The sequence below is a fragment of the Chiloscyllium punctatum genome, chromosome 7, assembly GCF_047496795.1.
Source record: "Chiloscyllium punctatum isolate Juve2018m chromosome 7, sChiPun1.3, whole genome shotgun sequence".
Classification (NCBI taxonomy): Eukaryota; Metazoa; Chordata; class Chondrichthyes; order Orectolobiformes; family Hemiscylliidae; genus Chiloscyllium; species Chiloscyllium punctatum.
In genome coordinates, this window is record NC_092745.1 from 81,729,363 (window position 1) to 81,753,763 (window position 24,401).

Here is a 24,401-nt window from a genome sequence, read left to right on the forward strand (position 1 = left end):
CTCTGTTTTCTGTATATTAACCAAGCCTTAATCCATGCCATTACATCAATTCCTGTAGGACGCTTTAAATTTCCCAACTAAACCTCCTCTTGGAGACCTTAACAAAAGCCTTCTGAAAATTCAAATATATCACATCCATTATCTCCCCTTTATTAATTTTGTCAGTTCAAAAAAATTCAACAAGTCTGTCAAGCATGATTCTCCATTTGCACCATTAGGCCACCTATCTACATTCAGATCACTTGTGTCCACGTGTTCATTGTCACTTACATGATCATTTTCTCCACTACAGATGTAATGTTGATGTGTCTGCAGTTCTCTGTTTACCCTTGCTCCTTTCTTAAATAGTGGAGTTATTTTTCCAAGCTTTCAATGTGCAGGAATTATTCGAGAATCTGGAATTTTGGAAGATGATTATTAATGCATTCACTATCTCTGTCAACACCTTCTTGAACACTCTGGTTCTGTCAGGTCCTGGGCACTTATTAACTTTCAGACCCATCAGTTCTCCAGTACAGTGTTGTTATTAATACTCAATTCTTCCAACTGCTTGTTCTCCCTAGTCACTTGGAACTTCAATTCTGGGAGATATTTTATACCTTCCTTTGTGAAAATAGGCACAAAATAATAATTTAACTTCTCCGGCATTTCTTTGTTCCCCTCGAAAATTCTATTGACTCTGCTTTTAACAGACCCACTTGCTTTAGGGAATTGTTTCCTTTTTATGGCTGCAGAAGTTTTTACAGTCCAGTTAAATGCATTTTGCTAGATTGCTTTTGTGTTCTATTTTTCCTTTCTTTATTACTTTCTTGATCCTCCTTTTCTGTATTCTGAAACTTCCCAATCCTTAGATTTATTACAATTTCAGTCACTTCTTAATTTTTTAAAGTATCTTATACATTCCTTAACCCCCTTTTGTTAGCCACGGTTGATGCTTTTTTGAGCTTTTGCTGCTTAAATGAATGTATAATCGTTGTAAACCAGGTAATAGTTCATTAAATATTGTCCATTCTGTATGTATAGTCATGCCTTTTAATACATTTTCCCACTTCAGCTCAGCCAACTTGTGCCTTGTGCTTTCATAATCTTCATTAATCAAATTTACCACCCTTGCTTCAGATTGAGTTATCTAATTTTCAAGTAGAATATAAAATTCAATTATAGATGTCACTCATCCTAAAATATGATTTGGAGATGCCGGTGTTGGACTGGGGTGGACAAAGTCAAAGATCACACAACACCAGGTTATAGTCCAACAGGTTTATTTGGAATCACTAGCTTTTGGAGCGCCGCTTCTCCACCTGATGAAGGAGCAACACTCGGAATACTAGTGCATCTACATAAACCTGTTGGACTATAACCTGGTGTTGTGTGATTTTTAACTTTGTACAACCTAAAATAGCTTGTCTCTCATCAGCTTTTCAATATGCTGCTCTACGACACCATTCTAAAGATACTCCAAAACCTCATCTTCCTCATCTTTAATGCTCAGTTGGTTTACCTAGACAATGTGTAGAATGAAGTCACCCATGAATACCGTGTTGCACATGTTATTACCTTCTCTCATTTCCTGATGTATATCTTTCCCCATGCTGCCACAACTATTCAGCAGTATATAAATAACACCAACCAAAGTCTTCTGACACTTGCTACTTCTTAGTTCCACCCAAACAGGTTCCACACATTGTTTCTCCAATCTGTGGTGCTCCATTAATAATGTACTGGTCACATCTTGTATTATTAGTGCAACTCCATCTCCTTTTCGTTCTTATCTATCCTTCTTAAAAAAGCAAATATCTTTCAATATTCAAAGTTTGGGAGAAGATTTGTAGCTTGGGTGCTCGTTGTTGTGGTTCTGTTTGCCAAGCTGGGAATTTGTCTTGCAAATGTTTCGTCCCCTGTCTAGGTGACATCCTCAGTGCTTGGGAGCCTCCTGTGAAGCGCTTCTGTGCTGTTTCCTCCGACATTTATAGTGGCCTGTCTCTGCCGCTTCCGGCTGTCAGTTCAAACTGTCCGCTGTAGTGGCCGGTATATTGGGTCCAGGTCGATGTGTTTGTTGATAGAGTCTGTGGATGAGTGCCATGTCTCTAGGAATTCCCTGGCTGTTCTCTGTTTGGCTTGCCCTATAATGGTAGTGTTGTCCCAGTCGAATTCATGTTGCTTGTCGTCTGTGTGTGTGGCAACTAAGGATAGCTGGTCGTGTCGTTTTGTGGCTAGTTGGTGTTCGCGTGTACGGATTGTTAACTGTCTTCCTGTTTGTCCAATGTATTTGTCCGATGTAGTGTTTTGTGCAGTCCTTGCATGGGATTTTGTACACTACATTAGTTTTGCTCATGTTGGATATCGGGTCCTTCGTTCCGGTGAGTTGTTGTCTGAGCGTGGCTGTTGGTTTGTGTGCTGCTATGAGTCCTAGTGGTCGCAGTAGTCTGGCTGTCAGTTCAGAAATGCTCCTGATGTATGGTAGTGTGGCTAGTCCTTTGGGTTGCGGCATGTCCTCGTTCTGTTGTCTCTCCCTTAGGCAACTGTTGATGAAATTGCGAGGGTATCCATTTTTGGTGAATACCTTGTATAGGTGTTCCTCTTCCTCTTTTTGTAGTTCTGGTGTGCTGCAGTGTGTTGTGGCCCTTTTGAATAGTGTCCTGATGCAACTTCATTTGTGTGTGTTGGCGTGGTTGCTTTCATAGTTTAGGACTTGGTCTGTGTGTGTGGCTTTCCTGTAAACCTTTGTGGTGAATTCTCCATTCGGTGTTCTCTGTACCATCACGTCTAGGAATGGGAGTTGGTTGTCCTTTTCTTCCTCTCTAGTGAATTGGATTCCTGTGAGTGTGGCGTTGATGATCTGGTGTGTGTTCTCTATTTCTGTGTTTTTAATTATTACAAAGGTGTCATCCACGTATCTGACCCAGAGTTTGGGTTGAATTTGTGGTAAGACTGTTTGTTCTAACCTTTGCATTACTGCTTCTGCTATGAGTCCAGAGATCGGTGAGCCCATGGGTGTTCCGTTGATTTGTTCGTATATTTGGTTGTTGAATGTGAAGTGTGTTGTGAGGCACAGGTCCAGTAGTTTAAGTATGCCGTCTTTGTTGATAGGTTCAACGTCCTGTTGTCTGTTATGTCTGTCCAGCAGGTTGGCTATTGTTTCTTTAGCTAGGGTTTTGTCGATGGAAGTGAACAGTGCTGTTACATCGAATGAGACCATAGTTTCTTCCTTGTCTATGTGTATATTTTTGATGATGTCCAAGAATTCCTGTGTCGATTATATAGATTGTCTGGATCCGCTGATCAGGTGTTTCAGTTTCTGCTGTAGTTCCTTGGCTAGTTTGTGTGATGGTGTCCCTGGTAGTGATACTATGGGTCTTAGTGGGATGTCTGGTTTGTGCACTTTAGGTAGTCCATAGAATCTGGGGGTGTTGTTGCTTTCAGGTTTCATTCTTTGTAGGTCAGACCTAGTTATCTGTCCGTTTTTTTGTAGATTCCTCAGTGTGTTGTTTTGCCTATTGGTGAGCTGTGAGGTGGGGTCAAACTCCCTCTTATGGTAGGTGTTGGTATCTGCAAGTAGTTGTTGTGCTTTTTGCATGTACTCTGCTTTGTCCAGGATGACCGTCATTCTGCCTTTGTCTGCTGGTAGTATGATTATGTTCTTATCGTTTCTTAGTGATTTTAGTGCTTCCCTCTCCTTGGTGTTGAGGTTATGTGTTTGTCTTTTTCTTGTTATCAGGGTTATGATACTTTGTCTTACAGTTTGTTGTGTCTTTTCTGTCAGTCCATTGTTCCTGAGTGTGCATTCTAGTGCTGCTAGGAAGTCTGCTGTCTTGGTGTCCCTGTGATTGTAGTTGAGTCCCTTGGCCAGTATTGTTCTTTCCATGTCTGTGAACTGTCTGTGGGAGAGGTTTTTAACCCAGGTGTTTGTTGTGGTGTCCTCTTCTTTGTGTGTTAGTTTGGCCATTTTTTCTTTTAGTGCCGTTTTTTTGCGGTGTGTGGTCCTGTTCTGTCCTATGGTGACGGCCTGTTCTATGGTCCTGGTCCATTCCTGATTGGTGGTTTTTGAAATTAATGATTTTTGGCGCGCAGTTTCTTGTCTGTATTTGTGTAGTCTGTTGTGAGCGTCTGTAATCATTAGCTGGATCATCCTGAATCCGTTCTGCCTGGCTGTGTCCCTGGCTTGTGGATTGTTGACTGGTGGTCTGTATCTGACACATGGTGGAAGGATTCGATTCTTTCGGCATTCATGCAGGAACCGGAGTTGTTCGTATGTGGTGCTTAGGCGGTTGGCACAGGATTCCCATTTCCTGGCTTGTCTTAGCGTCTCTCGCCCGTAGGTGTTCAAAGTTTGGGAGAAGATTTGTAGCTCGGGTGCTCGTTGTTGTGGTTCTGTTCGCCAAGCTGGGAATTTGTCTTGCAAGCGCTTCTGTGCTGTTTCCTCCGGCATTTATAGTGGCCTGTCTCTGCCGCTTCCGGTTGTCAGTTCGAGCTGTCCGCTGTAGTGGCCGGTATATTGGCCACTAAGAGGAACACCTATACAAAGTATTCGCCAAAAACGGATACCCTCGCAATTTCATCAACAGATGCCTAATGGAGAGACAACAGAACGAGGACATGCCGCAACCCAAAGGACTAGCCACACTACCATACATCAGGAGCATTTCTGAACTGACAGCCAGACTACTGCGACCACTAGGACTCATAGCAGCACACAAACCAACAGCCACGCTCAGACAACAACTCACCGGAACGAAGGACCCGATATCCAACATGAGCAAAACTAATGTAGTGTACAAAATCCCATGCAAGGACTGCACAAAACACTACATCGGACAAATACATCGGACAAACAGGAAGACAGTTAACGATCCGTGTACACGAACACCAACTAGCCACGAAACAACACGACCAGCTATCCTTAGTAGCCACACACACAGACGACAAGCAACATGAATTCGACTGGGACAACACTACCATTATAGGGCAAGCCAAACAGAGAACAGCCAGGGAATTCCTAGAGACATGGCACTCATCCACAGACTCTATCAACAAACACATCGACCTGGACCCAATATACCGGCCACTACAGCGGACAGCTCGAACTGACAACCGGAAGCGGCAGAGACAGGCCACTATAAATGTCGGAGGAAACAGCACAGAAGCGCTTCACAGGAGGCTCCCAAGCACTGAGGATGTCACCTAGACAGGGGACGAAACGTTTGCAAGACAAATTCCCAGCTCGGCGAACAGAACCACAACATCTTTCAATATTCTGATCTGCACCCTGATTTCAATGGAGCCATAGTTCTATTATGGCACTTTGTGCTTTTAGATCATTTATCTTTTTGCAAACACAATGTGCATTCAAGCAAAGTGCCCTTAAAACTTTCTTTTTGACATCATTCCACATTGGAGGCATATTCAATGTTCGGCTATGTTTTGTCTGCTTTCCAGTCTCCCTTGCAGCTTATCTACCTCATGCTTCTAGCTTAACTCGCTTCCTGTTCGAGTTGCCCTTCTGGTTCCCACCCCGCTGAAAAGCTTGATCAAACCAACCCCAAGCATTAGCAAACCTTCCTGTGAGGATATCAGTCCCAATCATGCAAAGAGATATTCACTCTAGCTTGTACAGGACTCCGTGCCCTGAAATGGATCCTGATGTCTCAGATATCTGATGCTCTTTCTCTAATTGTCCGTGTTCAATCGATCAATCCTCATATTATTATGCTTACCGGTAAGTGAGGTCTTATTTTTAATTTCCTTCCTAACTCCCCAAATTCTGCTTTCAGAACCTTTTATCTCTTCCTGCCTAAATCATTGATACCAACGAGGACCAAGGTTTCTGGCTGGTCCCTCACTTCTAGAAGAATGCCCTGCTGCTACTCTGATATCTTGACCCTGGCATCAGGGAGGCAACAGGGAGTCTTGTTTCATGCCACAGGAACACCTATTTGATGTCCTGGTATGAAATCCTTCATTGTTATTGTCATAATTGGGACAAAGAATGTAACAAGTAAAGCTAAAAGGGAAGGGAAGGACTGGGAGTGGGTTTACAATCTGAAGGTGTTGAACTCAATGTCACGTCCACTGGAACCATCTGTTCTTTTGAGTTTGGCAGTTGGACACACCATTTTTCTGCCATTCTCACATTCCAATCACTTAATCTGCACTATAATTACCCTTTCTCCTCCAGCACTCCACCCCACCACTGTTGCATAAATGCTGCCCCCTCCACACTTCACGTCAGCTCTGATGAAGAGTCATCCAGATTCAAAATGGTAGCTCTGTCTCTCCACGGATGCTACTTGACCTGCTGTGATTTCTGGCACTTTTTTTGTTTTCAGTACTATTTCAATGTGATGATGACAGCTACTTAGTAAAGTGGTAAGGTACCTAGGTAAAAACAAACAATAAATCTCAACCAGGCAATTACCTTATGTAGACACATTTACCTAATGCATACCTTCAGTCATCAGTAATAGAATCATCAATACTGCCATCAAATGACAGTGACTAACCAATATCCTGCTCACTGACAATTAGGGTGCAACATAATGCCATTTCCCGTACCAATTTGTGGTAGAAGGAAGCATTTTGTCAGGCCAGAGGGTGATGGGTGGAGATCCCACCGCTACACTGCCTCTGCCTTGATTATGATTATGGAGGGAAGTCTTGTGGATGGCCTTTCTCACACTACCATCACCAATTCAGAACCTTTAGTGCCCAACTAATGACTATTTAAGGGCCTCCTTCTTCCACTATTGATACCAACAGGCATTACACCACATTGATTTAAAACACTGCTAGCAAGATCAGGAAAGTGACTGTACTTGCATAATAATGCAAGTCAAGGAAGAGATTATATCTCAACCAGATTTTACCTTAAAATATTAAGAAAACAATTATTTTTAAAAACTGATGATTTGGAGGTGCTGGCGTTGGACTGGGGTGTACAAAATTAAAAATCACGCAACATCAGGTTATAGTCCAACAGGTTTATTTGGATGTACTAGCTTTCGGAGCACTGCTCCTTCAACATCCACAACCACCTGATGAAGGAGCAGTGCTCAAAAAGCTAGTGCTTTCAAATAAACCTGTTGGACTATAACCTGGTGTTGTGTGACTTGTAAAACTGAAACAGAAAAGAGAATTAGCAGCTGAGCAGAGGCAAAGGTCTAAGAATCACATTCCTGACTTCACACCAAGGCAAAAAAAATCACAAACAACAGGCAGATGACTCATTGAAGTGGAAAACCTAAACAGCATCCCATGTGACAGCAGCCATCACCACCCAATGCCAGTCTTGAGCAATGAAGAGCTGCAACCCTGTCATTGGTCAGCAACCCCCAGCAAACAGACTTGGCTGGTAATCCTTGATCCAGTGAAGACCCTGTTAAGTACCTGATAGGCACTTAATGTAGTGGGCCTTTCCTAAAAGTATGCTCACTGTTCGTGAGTCATAGGCAAGTCATTAAATTCTGCTCTTCATCGGAGTTCTGCTAGGGCCACTTAAAGCTAGACTTCATCCTTAATCCAAGCATGAACAATAGAGCTAAATATAAGAGAAAGTATGATATAGTTGCAGTCAGCGTCAAAATAGCCTTTGGCTGGCCATAATACCAAGAATCATTATCAATGCCAAGGTCGACGCAATGAAGGAAAGGGTGTACAACAGTTGGAAGCATACCTGATACAAGGAATATGGACAGGATTTTTGCAGGTCACTGAGTACAGCCACAGGACGTAATGTTTGGAGGTATCTTCAGCCCAACTGTCTTCTGTTGTTTTGTCACTGATCATTTATGAGTTCCCCATAATAAATGGCTGCTTTATTTTGTTCGGTTCAAAGAAGGAAACTTTACTTGAATACTTAGTCATAGAGTTTTTAAAATCATTGAAAGACGCAGTTTAGCCCAACATGCCAATATCAGCCATCAGGTATCTAGGTACTCTAGTCCCATTTTCCAGTATTTAGCTTGTAGCCTCGTGTGTTGTGGCATTTCAAGTGTTCATCAATGAATTTCTTAAATATTGTGATGGTTAACACATCCGCCACACTTTCAGGCAGTGAGTTCCCCATATGCAAACATCCTCCAGGTGAAAAAAATCTTTCTTCAATCCCCTCTTAAAAATCTTGCTACTTTCCTTAAATCTATACCACCTGATTATTAACCCACAACTAATTGGAAATGATTCTTTCTCTCTGCCTTTTGTATGCCCCTCATAATTTTATATACCTCAATCAGGTCCCATCTCAGACTTCCATGCTCCAAGGAAAACAAAGCCAGACTATCTCGTTTCTTCATAGCTGAAAAACTCCAGCCCAGTCAACATTCTGGTGAATTTTCCCATACCTTCTCTACAACAGTCCCATAAATCTTTATATTGAATAACTTTTGTAAAGTTAAATTGTTTTCTTCTAAAGAACATGAAATATTGTGACTGAAAACTTTTTAAAGAAATGTATTAGAATAAGTTACTTGGGTCAGTCGTTGCTCATTATTGATATAACATCTTTATTACTATCATTCACACTTGTCTTACAAATAAATTGTCCCCTTTCTTTGGCATGTGCTTTGTTCTAATAAAAATGAAATTTTTCATCCTCCCATTGTCCTTATCTTATCACAACTTACCACACTTTGTGTGGTAGGTGATTCAGCAATCTAAGTCAGTGTAGAAGAAACCCTGCTCAATATAAATATTCACTGTCTTATTATATTTCAACATGTCTTGAATTCTGTAAAGTTACCTTTAGTTTCATCATTGAGTCCTGGCAGAGTTTATCTCCCCTTGCAGCTGAAACCTCATCCACACCAATTAGTTTTGCCCTATACCGGAATCCATCTCCTTTAAACCGTTTTATCAGACCAGCTTCACTCCGATCCTGACCTGGAAGTTAAAAGAAACAAATCAGAAGGTTGCAAGTCAACTTTTTTTTGGTGAATATGCTATCAACTGAGCAGCAAACTTGTCTTGTAAATGCAAATGATTCCCCTCAGAACTATTCCATAACATCATTCATTATACTGCATCTTGAATGTATAAAAGGATACCCCAATGTAGTTCACAGATATGTAAAAATAGGCACAAAGCATGTAAGGAATTAAGAAACACGATCATAGGTATAATGAAAGATATACATTTAAGAAACAAGAAACAAGAAAAGAGAAAGTCAAGGAGTAGAAAGGGAATTCACAAAATTCAAGACAGCTAACAGATTTGCAATCTTTGGTGGATGAGAGAAAGTGAACTCATAAGAGTCAAAGTTCAACAATGAACAATTGGGACAGGGTTTAGGTACGAAAGAAATCACAGACAGAAGTTGTACTAAAGTCAAGTATGTATTGTAGATGAGGAAGAGGATTTTAAATTCTGGTTATAAGATGAAGTGGGGCTAATGTAGGTCAGTGAACATGAATGTGATAGGGAAGCAGGGCTCATTGCAGCAGGAGGCAGAATGTGTGCACTGGTATTTTGAACATATTGGATGTTATGAAAGGGATACGTTGGATGACAAGGGTGATTGTGTAATCGAGTATGAAGGCAAATAGTGTAGGATTTTTATTGTGGTAAATGTGAGTCAGGAGCAGGAGGATTTTGTCGAGTTAAAAATAAGCAAACTTGGGCAGACTCAAAATATGTGGTTGGAAACTCAGCTCGGGTTCGAGAGGACACTAAATGTTAGACAATCTGGAGCAGCCGACGTCAGTAATTAATGGGATATTGGAATCATTAATGAGTTTTGAGTTTCGATGCTTGCTTCAAAATTCCCAATGCTTCATTGGAGGAAATGTTTAACAGCTACAATTCAGCATTATATAGAAGTCAGGCAGCACATTGTTAGTCATTTGGTCAAAGAATGAGGTAGGACTGGTTTAAATTAACTTATGGTATGTGCGTATTGCTGGCTGGGTCAGTATTTATCCCTAGTTGCCCTTGAGTGTCATTAGCTGAGTTAATGTAAATTGACTCATACCTATAGATGATACGACAGAGTAACATTATGTACGTGACCAAAAATAAAGGACTGAGAGAGAAACAAGAGAGAAATCAATCCTAGAGAGACAATGGCTATATTAGTACATGCATGAATGGATGTAAAGGTAGCTCGACTGACAGAGAGAAAGATGAGAGACAATGGAGGGAAGATAGCATAAATGCCATAAGTCAATCAAAAAGAAAACAAAAGGTTAATGTAGCGAGGCTGCAGTCATATTGCTTTTTGATGAACAGTAGGGTAGGGTGAATGTGAGGGAGGAAAAAGTCCGAGGGCAGAAAACAAAAGAGGGATGGCTGAACCAATTGTTTTGGTATTAGCCTTGAAAATAACAAAATCCATAAGATGATAAAGTTAATCAATATCCAACTAACATCAGTTTAAATAAATGGAAATTACTTTGCATGCAGCACAAACTAAGCATTAAAGAAAATACAGACAAAATATGCAAAATAGTCAATTTTATTTAATCTTCTCAACTGGGTTGTCAATCTCCATGTCCTAGTCTTATACTCTTTTATGAAATGAAACATAATGAAGGCTACTACAAATAAAATTAATTACCATTATTATCTCCCTAATATGCTTCCAATTTTTCCAAAGGCCTTTGATAATTTGTAGGTTGTAACTCATGTTAATCTACACCCACACACAATTCAGACATAATTGTTAGGCTGCACTCTCTGACAGGTCTTCCCCGTAAGAAAAAAATATGCCATATATCTGCAAGTGTCCTTTCTTTTTTTTAATATAAGTGCAATTCATTCATTCAGGAAATCTGAAATGGAGCTCGTTTCAATCAGAAGTTAATAGAAGAAAAATTGTATATATCTAAGTCAATGCAAATGGAGACTAAGCCAATTGGTTCAGTGATCAAACATTTTCTTCCCATTTCCTATCCTCAGCCTCCTAGTTTACCCATTGGGAGCTTCAGAGTTTGAGGTATCCTGTCTTGAATGGTAACCATTTGGAGGAACCTCATCTAGGAACTGATCAAAGTACTTCTTCACATTCATCCAATCCTATGACACTCATCAAAACATCAATATGAGTACAATCTTGCTTCATTATCCTTTTGCGTCTCTTTGACTTATATAATAGGACCTCAAGGCTCACTTGACTGCAAACTTTGCAGCTGTACTCATTTCTACCTTTCTGATGTATTTCACATACATAACTGAGCAGCCAACACTTGCAAAGACATTTAAGCCTCTCACAGAATGCCTTAAAAGTCACTCTCTACAAATGCTGTTCTTTTCTCCTCGCTACATAAAGCATGATGGAAATTCACACATCTCTTTTTTTTACTTTACGGTGCCTGAAAGGCAAAGACCTTGCTGGAAAGTGGCAGGAGTGATGATTGAATAGGTGTTGTTTGGGGTTGGGTTGGGAGTAACGGCTGGTCGTTCAGACACAGGCATATGGTTGGGCATTGTTAATGTGTTCCCACCTGATCCACCTGGAAGCAGGCTTTATTCTGAGAGCCTGTAGATGTCAGCAGCATTCTACTGTGACAAAATGAGCCTTGAGAAGTATTGGGACTCAGTTACATTGGGAAATATAATCCTCTGCCTGTAGTCCCTGTTTGGAGATCTTGCTTCTTTTGAGATGGATCTCAGTGTCCTTTACATTTGCCCTGTGAAATTTCTGCTTCATCTGGTGGCTTCTCTTGTCACTCAGTAGAGTGGAATGTAGAATTGCAAAAAACCGCTCCCATGTCATAGTGAAAGCTGGCAGCAGTGAATTGCAGCTGAAGGTGATTGAAGTGCAAGGAAGTTAAAGTGCTTTCCAAAAAACTGACCCTCAACTATGTAGCAATGAAAGCACCTTCTGAGACTAGAGGTGTTTGAACAGCAAACTTTCTATTGTCAAGGCTTGGAGGCTCTTCGCTGCAGCAATTAAAACCTCTGCAGCACGTCTGGTCTACTGACAGTTATTCCCTTCTCTTTGTGGCCTCGACAACCTACAGATGCAACATGTAAGTTGTGCATATTCTTAGTCAATGTGTTTATGACAGGTGAAACTTGAACCGAGGCCTTTTTGCTCAGAAGTATGGACACTACATATGTACCATAACAGCTCATAAGCTACGCACTATTAGAAAATAAATAACGTATTGTTTAAAAGGCTGTCAATTGATTTTTAAAAATCACCTTGAATGCTTTCTTGTCTGGCCCATGGAAGTTCGCTGAAGGACTCAGAACACATCCAAAGGAAAGTTGACAAGGACATTTGTTCACTGGAAGGTAGGAGATTGAAAGATAACCTTATAGAGTTTTATGAAATAATGAGTGGTATAGATAGAGTTCATGGTAGTTGTCTATTCCCTAGGATGGGGAATTTCAAAACTAGGGGGCACATTTTTAAAGTGGGAGAAGAGAGATTTAAAAAAGACATGGGGTAATTATTTTATACAGGGGGTAGTTTGAATGAACTTGTGTGTGGAATGAACTTTCAGAGGAAGTGGTGGATGGGGGTACAATTACAACATTTAAAAGACATTTGGATAAGTAAATGAACAGAATCCCTACAGTGTGGAAACCGGCCACTTGGCCCAATAAGTCCACACACCCCTGCAAAGAGTATCCCACCCAGAGCCATTCCCCTACCCTGTCACTCTACATTCTCCTGATAATACACCTAACCTACACATCCCCAATGTTATGGACAATTTAGCATGGCAAATTCACCTCCCCTGCACATCTTTGGACTGTGGGAGGAAACCCATGCAGACATAGGGAGAATGTTCAAATTCCACACAGTCGCCCGAGGCTGGAATCAAACCTGGGTCCCTGGTGCTGTGAGGTAACAGTGCTAACCACTGAGCCACCATGGGAGACAGATGTCAACTTGTGGAACATTTCAGAGAACATCTCTGGGACACACACACTAAATAACCCCACTACCCTGTGGCCGAACAGTTTAATCCCCCTCCCACTCTGCCAAGGACATGCAACTCCTCCACAGCCAAACTCTAGCCACTCGACACCTGAAAAAAGAATACCTCATCTTCCACCTTGGGAACCTCCAACCACATGGGATCAATATGGATTTCACCAGTTTCCTCATTTCTCCTCCTCCATCTTATCTCAGATCCAACCTTGCAACTTGGCATCACCCTCTTGAACTGTTCTACCTGTCCATCTTCCTTCGGACCTATCCACTCTGCCCTCCTCTCCAACCTATCACTTTCACCCCTACCTTCATTTACTATAGCATTCCCATTTACCATCCCCCCCAGCCCCACCACTCTCCCATTTATCTGTCAGCCACCTTGGGCCACCCTGTGATTCCAGATGAAGTGCTTATACTGCTCTCCTGCTCCTTGGATGCTGCCTGGCTGGCTCTGATCCCCATCATCTGCAGTCCTCACTTTCTGACCTCATATTAACCATGCCTCTTATCCATGCAGGGCCATTCCCTCTGCACCAAACTTCAACCCCTGATGGATAGCATGGAGTTGTTCTTAGATGACAAATACCATTTGACTACTCAAATTCCCTGCTGGTAAATTATGTTCTTTATCTGTGACAAACATTTCAGGCAGTCTATATATTGCAAAAGGTGCGTGCAGTTTTTCTGTCATTATCCCCATGTTTGATGAATGAACTCAATACACATCCAGCCATTTTGAGTGGGTATCTGCAATGACTAAAAACATAGAGCCTAGGAAACAACCTGCATAGTTGATATGTAAACAGGTCCAGCGGTCACCTCGCCATTCCCACGAATGTGTGGGAACGGCTGGCAGTAATTTTTGTCCTTGATCACACTTTAGGTACTGCCTCACCAACACGACCATATCTGCATCCAGTCCTGGCCACCAGACATAATTTCTCGCCAATTCTGTCATTTTGGAAACCCTTGGATTACCCTAGTAGCGTTCAGCTGGCATCTGGCAGCGATCTTTGCTCAGGACAATCACTCTTGCTCCCCATAATGAAATGCTATCCCCTATGGTGACCTGGTTTCTCTGGCTCTAAAAAGGTTTCTTCTTGTGATGGCCCTTCGGTTTCCCTCCCTCACGACCAGCTGTTTCAGTTTTGCCAGTTTTGCCCAGTTTTCAAAGTCTGATATTGTCAGCTATGACTGGAAGTGTGTTCAAAAATTTTAAAACCATTACAGATTCTTCCATTGGCAGCGCCACTTTTGCTATATCTGCCAGCGGGGAGACATTGCACGTTGAGAGTGTGTTGCTGGAAAAGCACAGCAGGTCAGGCAGCATCTGAGGAGCAGGAAAATCAACATTCCGGGCCTAAGACCTTCATCAGGAAATTCCATTCCTGATGAAAGGCGCCAGCCCAAAAAGTCAAATTTCCTGCTCCTCGGATGCTGCCTGACCTGCTGTGCTTTTCCAGCAACACACTCTCAACTCTGATCTCCAGCATCTGCAGACCTCACTGTCTCCCGGAGAGACATTGCATGTCAATACTAATTTCACTTGAATCACAGTGTGCCAACAGCTTAGAGGATGAGAACTGTTTCCTCACTTCCATGCAGACTATGGCTTGGCTACACAACCATTTCCAAGGCTGACCCATTTGTATTAATTGATGCAAAGAAACCAGGATGGAGGCCAGGGACGTTTTCACTTTCTGGAATAGCTCATCGCCCTCAGGAAAAATCTTCTAGGGGAAAGTGAGGACTGCAGATGCTGGAGATCAGAGCTGAAAATATGCTCCGGAAAAGCGCAGCAGGTCAGGCAGCATTCAAGGAGCAGGAGAATCGACGTTTCGGGCATGAGCCCTTCTTCAGGAAAAGATTCCTGAAGAAGGGCTCATGCCCGAAACATCGATTCTCCTGCTCCTTGGATGCTGCCTGACCTGCTGCGCTTTTCCAGCAACAGATTTTCAGCCCAAAGGAAAAAGCTAAGCTGTGGTATAGGCGTATAAGCATCACCTTTCTTTGCCCTCACTTTATCTTTCAACAGGTGTCACCTGGTCTTGTCGACTCTGTAGCCCAAGTAGGTCACTTGGGGTACCCGGAATGCATATTTTTCCCTTCTAAGGCATATGTCCATCTGGGAGAAATGTCTAAGGGCTATAATCCAAATTATCTAAGTGCTTCTTATTGGTCTTCCCTGTTGTTAGCATGTCATCCAGATAAATAGCAACCTCGGGTAGAACTTGTAAAATGTTCTCCATCGTCTGCTGAAACATTGCACAGCCTGATGCTACACTAAATAGCAGTATCATATATTAGTACAAACCCTATGGGTACTATTTATAGCAATCTTCTGTGAATCCTCAAAAACCACAATTGCAAGTACACATAGCTCACACCTAGCTTTTTGAAGGACAGCCCTTTTACGTATAAATCCACTATGACATGGATTGGGTACAGGTATCCCTCACTTTTTGAAAGTTCGCTTTACGCCACTTCACTTTTACGAAAAACCTACATTACTACCTGTTTACACTAACCAAAAGAAATCCAAAGATGAAAAGCGAAAATAGTATTCAGTGTTTGTTTTGTAGTGAGCCGTTATAGAGGCAGTGCACACCCAGAGCAGGGAGAGTGGCTTTGCCAAGCTCCTTCCCCGGGAACTAAGTGAAACTACACTGTACATACATTATTTCTTTTTATATAGGCTGTATATTTATCATATCATTCCTACTTTTACTATATGTTAGTGTTATTTTAGGTTTTTGTTATTTGGTATGAATTGATTGGGTTTTTTTTGGGTCTGGGAACGCTCCAAAACATTTCCCATACAAATTAATGGTAATTGCTTTTTCACTTTACACCATTTCGGCTTATGAAAGGTTTCATAGGAACACCCTACTTTCGGATAGCGGGAGAAACCTACATCTATTCAGCTGTGAGAAACAGTTTATCATTCATTTAAGATATCCACAAAGGTGAACCGAGCCCTCGGACTTCACAATCAATAAGACTGATGCTGCCCATTCCATAGCTGGACTACTTTGATGGTTCCTTCATGTTCCAGCCTTCTGATTTCTGCCTCTACCGTAGGCAAATTGCGCTAGGTGGTCTTGCAGAATCGTTGAACTGCTTCCTGGTCAACATACGAGATGGCTGTGGCCCCTTTGACAGTCCCTAGATCTTCCTAAAAAACCTCCAGGTAGCATATATACTCAAGTACTCATCCAAATTTTTGACTACTTTTTAAGGTAAAATCTATGGAATCAACTATTACATGGATGCGAACTTTGAGGTCCATCAAAAATCATACTGTATCATTAGCAAAAACCCAAATGATCTCTAAATTAATAAAGAGAAAAACACAAATTATGGTAATTCTGAAAACCCAGAGCAGAACACAACAGCCAGCGGACTGGAAGGCTGGGAACAGAGTGGAACAACCGGCAGACTGGAGAGCTGGAGTGGGACATGACGTCTGATACACTGACTCATAAATGTTGATCTGATATTTGTGAAGAACTAGAGTTGACTTTTACACAAGATATATGGAAAATTCCAGATTATTTGGCCGAAAATAGGGGTTTGACTTTTACATATGATTGACTATTGCTCGAGTATATGGTATTTAATTTAAAAATGTTGAGCCAATCCAGGTGAATCTTTCACAATCAATTTCATCCCATCAAATTTGGATCCAAGCCTTTTACTACAATCAGATGGTAACTGAACCAGCGGCCTCTCATAAGAGACTGAAAGCGAAGTTGTACCTTTAATCTGTAAAGGTTCCCCAGTATAGGGTTCTCAGTCTAGTCAAAGTCTTGCACAAAGGTTGGAATCCAGTGAGACTTTTGTTAAAGACTGGTTTTGTGATCACTGAAACAGCCATGCTGGAATCAAACTCCATTAGAACCGGGTGACTATTTAACCATACGTTTATTTTGATTGGTTCTGATGTGGATGTTGCTAAGCAATTTAACTGTTTAAAACGAGATGTAGGTGGGGCGTTCCAAGATATGCACTTTTATGGATACTGGTCTTTGCGTTCTCTTACTCAATTTAGGCCCAAATGGACTCTTTTGCTATTTTAAATCCACACACTGGCCTTGATCCTGAAGAACATTTGAACTGTTTGGCTGAGGCTTGGCATTGTTTTGGGGTTTTTTCTGTGGGCTGACTTGGGGTCCCTCTGATAAGTGTGACTACGCAATTGCCTTTACTCAAATGGTGTTCCCCAAGCTCAATTGAGGGTGAGGTTGTCCATTTCCATTGGAATAGCCCGCAACTCAGATGCTGTACTTGCCACATTTTCCAATGATTAATCCAGATGTAGTGCCTATTTGAAGTTCAGCTCATAGGTGCTTTTACATGGTTACATCATTAATCCCACATACCAAATGGTCTCTCTATATCTTATTAAAGGTTAAACCAAAGTCACATCTTAACCTAGTCAAAAATCCTGATACTGATTCCCCAATTCTCAAACTGTCAAATAAAGCCAATAGCATCTCAGAATTGGAGGAGGCTTAGGGTTGTAATGTTCCATAACTAAATTTGTCAACTCCTGAACTGTTTTAGTATCTGGTGCTTCCAGGAAAGTTAGACTCCTAATGACTGAAAATGCTACAGGTCCACTAGCTGTCAGGAGACTTTCTTGGTGCTTTTCATCTGCCCCAATATTATTCACCCAGAAAAAATAAAACAATCTTTCCATACATTGGGCCAAGTCTTCAAAAGCAGAATTGAATGAGTCAAGCTTCCCAAGTAAAGGCATGATGACAGAAATGCTTACCCCAACTTGAAGATGATTGTTGAGTGAATTCTTTCAGAAGCAAAGTTTGTCTCTTTGCCACTGAAATAATTCTCGAAAAGACCAGTATCCCATCACCTAGTCACCCTTTATTTATGCATGCAAAGTCCTTGATATTGATCCAGCTTCCTCAGAGCCAGCTCTCAGAGTGAACAAAACCTCTGATGCCCCTGAATATAACTGTCAGCCAGGGCTCCACAATATGACTGATTAACAGCCCCAATCAGGGAACTTATATTCTCTGAGGTCCACTTGGCTGACCGCATTACACTCACTACACTGGTAATTGCCTCAAATTGCAATTTCACAATCTTCTTACTGCATTGTTTCTGAATATGAACATTATGGAAGTCAAAGCTTTGTGATACAAGTTGGTTGTTAGTTAAAACTGAAAGAACTGCGGATGCTGAAAATCAGAAATAAAAACAGAAATTGCTGGAAAAACTCAACAGGTCAGGCAGCATCTGTGAAGAGAAATCAGAGTTAACGTTTTGAGTCCAGTGACACTTCCTCAGAACTGTTCTGAGGAACGGTCACTTAACCTGAAATGTCAACTCTGATTTCTCTCCATAGATGCTGCTAGGCTTGCTGAGCTTTTCCAGCAATTCAGGTATTTGTGTTGGAACGTAGATAATCGGTCATAATCAATAAAGAACCAATAGGTATCAGAGACATAGCAATCATGGGGCAAGGAAAAGAAACATGCCTCAATGAGTTGCCACAGCTGCTAAGAGAATTAAATCTACATCTTTGATGTTATTTCACACAACAGTCTAGCCATCTAACCCACTGAGCTAACCTGCACAGACCAGCTGGCAAAACCAGCTGTTAGTTTTACCAGAACGTAGGTGTCTGTCAAAAACTGGCTAGTGTTACACTGTAAGTAGTCCACTATAAATCAAGACACACTGAATAGGAACTACTCTGGTTTGAGTAAATAATGGGATTGTTTTACAATTCAGAGTAGTGTTACCTGTTCTCACTTCTTATTTTCACACAACTTATTTCACAATTTGAAGAAACACATTACTTAGGGAGAAAAAAATATGATTTTCTTTACTCTCAAGCTGCATTGTCACCAATTTAAAGTTATCTGCAGCTTTAAATGAGATGCAATAAACCATTTAATGAAATTGTTTTATGCAATTACACAACAATTGTTTAAATTGAAAGGAATTATCAGTACAACATTGCTTTGGATCCTTCTGAATTATAGTGAAACTGTATGTGAGTGCTCAGTAATATTCTGTAGCATAAAGAGCCTAATGAGAGAAGAAAATAGCAATGGAGAAACTTTGCAGCTATGGTTATTGTTTTGTTTTTAAATAAAGATTGATAAGAGATCCTGTAACCTTGTAATTTGTTTTTGTGGTTGTGAACCTTGCAGCCTATAACCATAAATAACTCACATAACTCAATACATAAGATGTCTTTTATCTTACAGTCAAAATTGGTCTCAACAGATGTCAGAAATTTTTGCAAGGTGGGTTATTTCTCTTTTTGGAAACTACTGAATGTTTTAATTTGTTGATATGTATTACTGGTTTCCCCAAGTATGAATGGCATTTCCACAAGATACAATTTCCTTGCTAGCAAACTATGACATGTGGGATACCGGATATTTCTGATTATAAGGCTGTGATCAAATTTATAAGCATGAACTGAACTCCAGGATTTGATTAGAGTCCTGACTAGAATCCTGGGTCATTACAAGCTTTTGTATAATGTATCGAACAATTTCTGATAGGGGATTACACTCTCAATTTTATCTTTTTATGTCTAAGATTTTTCAGGCATGGTGGTAATCTGAGAGCTGAACAGTAGGCAATTTGAAAGAACCTCCTTTCCCATTCCCTGACTACCTTCCCAGCACCTCACCCTCCTTTCCACTCCTCCCTGACACCGACGGAATTCACTCCTCCCATTGACCAGCCAGGTCATACCCTTTACCTGTCTTCTCCTGTCCCCACATCACCACTCTGCACCCGCCCCCCCCCACCTCCTTTATCTGCATTTCCCCCCACACCCAGTCCTGAAGAAGGGTTATTCCTGAAATTTCGACTTCTCCACCTCCTATTATTGCCTGGCTTACTGTGTTCTTCCAGTCTCCTGCCAGTCTACTTCCCTAAATATTTGACTGCAAATTAAGTATCAATAAAACAGGATCAGTGACACACAAACAAGTTTAATAGTATTCTACGAATATCCTACTACACTGTTCAGCTCTCAGATTACCTCCATGCCTGAAAAATCTCAGACATAAAAAGATAAAATTGAGAGTGTAATCCCCTATCTGAAATTGTTCGATACATAATACAAAAGCTTGTAATGACCCAGGATTCTTGTCAGGACTCTAAACAAATCCTGGAGTTTAGTTCATGCTTATAAATTTGATCACAGCCTTATAATCAGAAATATCCAGTATCCCACGTCATACTTTGCCAACAAGGTTAAAAATCACACAACACCAGGTTATAGTCCAACAGGTTTATTTGGAAGTACTAGCTTTCAGAGTGCTGCTCCTTCATCAGGAGGTCCTTGATCCTGATGAAGGAGCAGCGCACCAAAAGCTAGTGCTTCCAGATAGACCTGTTGGACTATAACCTGATGCTGTGTGATTTTTTTAACTTTGTACACCCCCATCTGACACCAGCACCTCCAAATCTTTGCTAGCAAGAAAATTATATCTTGAACCAGGCAATACCACTGATCATAGGTTTAAATAAAGGCTGCATTTGCTGACATAAAGAAGCATGTGCATTAGCAGCAATATTGCTCATAAACATAGTTTAACAAAAAGTGACAAATACTAATTAATTTTTTAAAATGAAAGAATATATGGATTCTATGGATATCAGCTCTGCATTCATTATCTGTGAATTGGTATCAGCAAACATCATGAACAAAACAGAAGGCTGGTGCTGTCACCATCAGTACTTTGTGCCCCGGTATGGGGCTGAGAACAGACATACGTGAGTGCATTGCTTAAAGGTGGTCTTTCAGTGGCAGGCTAGGGAGGATTGCGAGAGTGGATTGAAATGGTTAGCACAAGTGCTCCAGCAAGTAGTTGGGGGCCCTCCAACTTTCTTCATCCATCCACATTGTGGTCATACGCTGCCTTGTCATGGAGTTCTTTCTCCACACTGGTGGCCTAGCAGATATGGCCATATTTTGTTTACAGGCTTTTGTTTAGTTTCTGAAATGGCATTTCAATATGGAGGCTTTCTATTTTTCCCTTAGATGCAAAGACAGATTAAAATTCTTCCCATGCTGAAGGGCCTCATATTGGCCTTCCAGTTTCAAGGATTAGCCTTAACTGGACACCAATCAAGCTCTTTGCCAGGGAGGTGATAAAGAAGGCAAAAAACACATGGGATTCAGGCTAACTTAGTAAATGGAACCCAAAATTGGCTTAGTGGTAGGAGTCAGAGGGTGGTGATAAAAGGCTGTTTGTGTGACTGGAGACTGATGTCTAGTGGTGTACCACAGGGATCAATACTTGGTCCCTTACTATTTGTGATTTATATAAAAGATATAGAAAATAATTTGGTGGGGTGGGGAAATGATAGGAACATCCTAGTCTACAAAGGATATAAACAAATTGGTCAGACGGGCAGATCAATGACAGATGGAATTTAATCCTGATAAGTGTGAAGTGGTGCATTTTGAACGAAGCAACAGGACAAAGTTGCACTCAGTGAATGGAAGGTCATGAGGAAGCTTAGAAGAACAGAAGGAGTGCTTGTTCACAGATCTCTGAAGATGACAGGAAGAATAATTAAGAAGGCATATGGGAGATTTACCTTTATCAGTTGTAGCATAGATTACAAGATCAGAAGTTATGTTGGAGCTGTAAAAAAACTTTGGTTAGGCTACTGTTGGAGTACTGTGTGCAGTTCTGGTTATTGCACTATCCAAAAGATGTAATTGAATTGGAGCAGATGCTGAAGAGTTCAACAGGTTGCCTGGGTGGGAGCATTTTAGCTATGAAGAGAGGCAGGACAGGCTCAGTGCTTTTCTTTAGAGCACAGAAAGATGAGATCATACCTGATTGATGAGTATAAGATCATGAGGGGCATTGTCAAGGTAGAATGAATGTCAGGGGAAAACTCTCTGCTGGTTAGAGTCATACTTGACACATAGGAAGATGATCATGGTTGTTAGAGGTCAATCGTCTCAGCTCCAAGACATCTTTGCAGGAGTTCCTTAGGGTAGTGTCCTCAGCCCAACCACCTTCTGCTGCTTCATCAATGACCTTCCCTCCATTCTAAGGTCAGAAATGGGAATGATTGCACAATATTCAGCACCATTCACAATTCCTCGGTGTCCAAATATAACAAGATCCAGACAATATCCAGGCTTGGGCTGACAAATGGCAAGTAACATTTGCGCCAGGCTCAAGCCAGGCAATGACCATCACCAGTTAGAGACAATCTAACCATTGTCCCTTGACATTCAATGGTGTTAGCATCACTGAATGTCCACTATTAACATCCTGAGAGTTATCATTGATTAGAAACTCAACAGGACTCACCACATAAATGCAGTGGCTACAAGAGCAGGTCAGATGCTAGGAATACTGTGGTGAGTAACTCACCTCCTAACTCCACAAAGTCTGTCCACTATCTATAAGGTACAAGTTAGGAATGTGATGGAATATTCCACTTGCCTGGATGGGTGCAGCATTGAGAGTGTGCTGCTGGAAAAGCACAACAGGTCAGGCAGCATCTGAGGAGCAGGAAAATCAACATTTTGGGCTGGAGCGTTTTATCGTTTCCTGTGCTTTTCCAGAAACACACTCTCAACTCTGATCTCCAGCAACTGCAGATCTCACTGTCTCCTAGTTGATTTCAACATTACTGCGAAGCCCTCATTCCTGATGAAGGGCTCTGGCCCGAAACGTCGATTATCTTGCTCCTTGGATGTTGCCTGACCTGCTGTGCTTTTCCAGCAACACACTCTCAACTCTGATTTCCAGCATCTGCAGACCTCACTGTCTCCTGGATGAGTGCAGCCCCAAATATATTCAAGGCACTTGACACCATCCATGACAAAACAGCCTGCTTAACTGGCACCACACCCACAAGCATCCACTCACTCCATCATTGATGCTCAAGAGCAGCAATGTGTATTATCTATAAGAAGCACGGCAGAAATTCATCCAAAGATCCTCAGAAAGATCCTCATCCAAACCCATGTCCACTTCTATCTAAAAGTATGAGGGCAGCAGATACATGGGAACACCACCACCTTCAAATTCCCCTCCAAGCCACTCTCCATCTTGGCTTGGAAATATATCGCCATTCCTTCACTGTCACTGGTTTCAAATTCTGGAATTCCCTCTCTAACAGCATTGTGGGTCCATAACAGCAGGTGGACTACAGCAGTTCAAGAAGGCAGTTCACCACCAGCGTCTCAAGGGCAATTAGGGACAGGCAATAAATGCTGGCCAGCCAGTGGCACCAACATCCCACAAAAAGAATAAATAAATAAATAAGTAGCTTTTCCCCTTAGTTGAAGGGTCAATGAAAAGGGGAGATAATTTTAAGCCAAAAAGCAGGAGGTTTAGAAGATTTGAGGAAAAATTGTTTCCCCCCCCCCCACCCAAAGGTTGGAGAGAATCTGGAATGCTCTGCCTGAGAGGGGAGTTTAGGTGGGAAATCTCACGATCTTTAAAATGGACTTGGATGAGTACTTGGGCTGTGGACCAAGTGCTGGAAAGTAGGCCCAGTGCAGATTTAGAGCATTTTTTTTGTCAGTGCAGACTTGATAGGTCAAAGGCCTCTTCTGTACTGTACAATTATATGATTCATAAGTTAATAATTGGTAAAATTGATGACTAATTGCTACTCTAAAAATAGTGCAGAACATGATCTGCATTTGATCCTGATGTCAGGTCCTGATCAAAAACACAAAATCCTGCCCTGCATTTCACTTGTGATTGCTAATTTAAAAAAAACTGATCACCTACTTCCTTAATGTTTTCTCCTGAAACATTAAATTCCATAATTATAAAATTCCAAAATTAGGGTCAGAAGCACTTTCATATCATGCTTTTATCGTCATCCATCATATCTTGTGTGATGGCAAGCTGTTCAAAAATGAGGGACATTATATCAAGCCGAATCTCAACCTCACCATGTTGTGGGGGAAGCCTTTCCTTTTCTAGTCTTGAATGACTGTATCAGCTGAACTCAGTTGGAACAGCACAGAGTAGAAATCAAACCTGGGGTCTTCTTGGCTCATACAGTGCCACTTACTTTAGCCATTGGGGGATCAAGTACCTCTTTTTCTTTAAACTGATGAGTATCAGATGAGCATTTTTGTTTTCTCATATATTTTCAGTATTCAACAAACCCAGTGACTTATTATTTCCACTGAAAGATTTTCTGAATTATAAAATGTGACTCCCCCACATCTTGGGATCCCATGTACTAACAAAGAAAGAGAGTTTCACTTATTTTGTCACCATAAACTAGCAGTTTTGATCGCCTCAATTGTTTCCTCACTTTCAAGAAATAGTTTTTATCTGTAATGAACATTTCAATCTTATTTAATTCATACAATATCTCAAGATCATACTCCACATATGCAGGCATATTTCATTGTTTACTTTTGATTGCTTTGCAGCTTTAGGATTTGACAAGTGTGTGAAATAGGAAAACAGAAATCTACTCCAGTGAGCAGGCTGTGCACAGCCTTTGTTTCTCATTCATGCACTAACCA

General features: G+C 41.3%; 1 protein-coding gene across 7 annotated transcripts in view; it reads right to left on the reverse strand.

Moving 5' to 3' along the window:
* Positions 1–24,401, reverse strand: part of dab1a (DAB adaptor protein 1a) — a 680,143-nt gene that overhangs the window by 138,858 nt on the left and 516,884 nt on the right. For all 7 annotated transcript variants that reach the window (XM_072574204.1, XM_072574205.1, XM_072574207.1 and 4 more), the window contains exon 3: positions 8,735–8,874. In XM_072574204.1, coding sequence (XP_072430305.1) covers positions 8,735–8,874 — 140 coding nt within the window. The remainder of the gene's footprint in view (positions 1–8,734; positions 8,875–24,401) is intronic.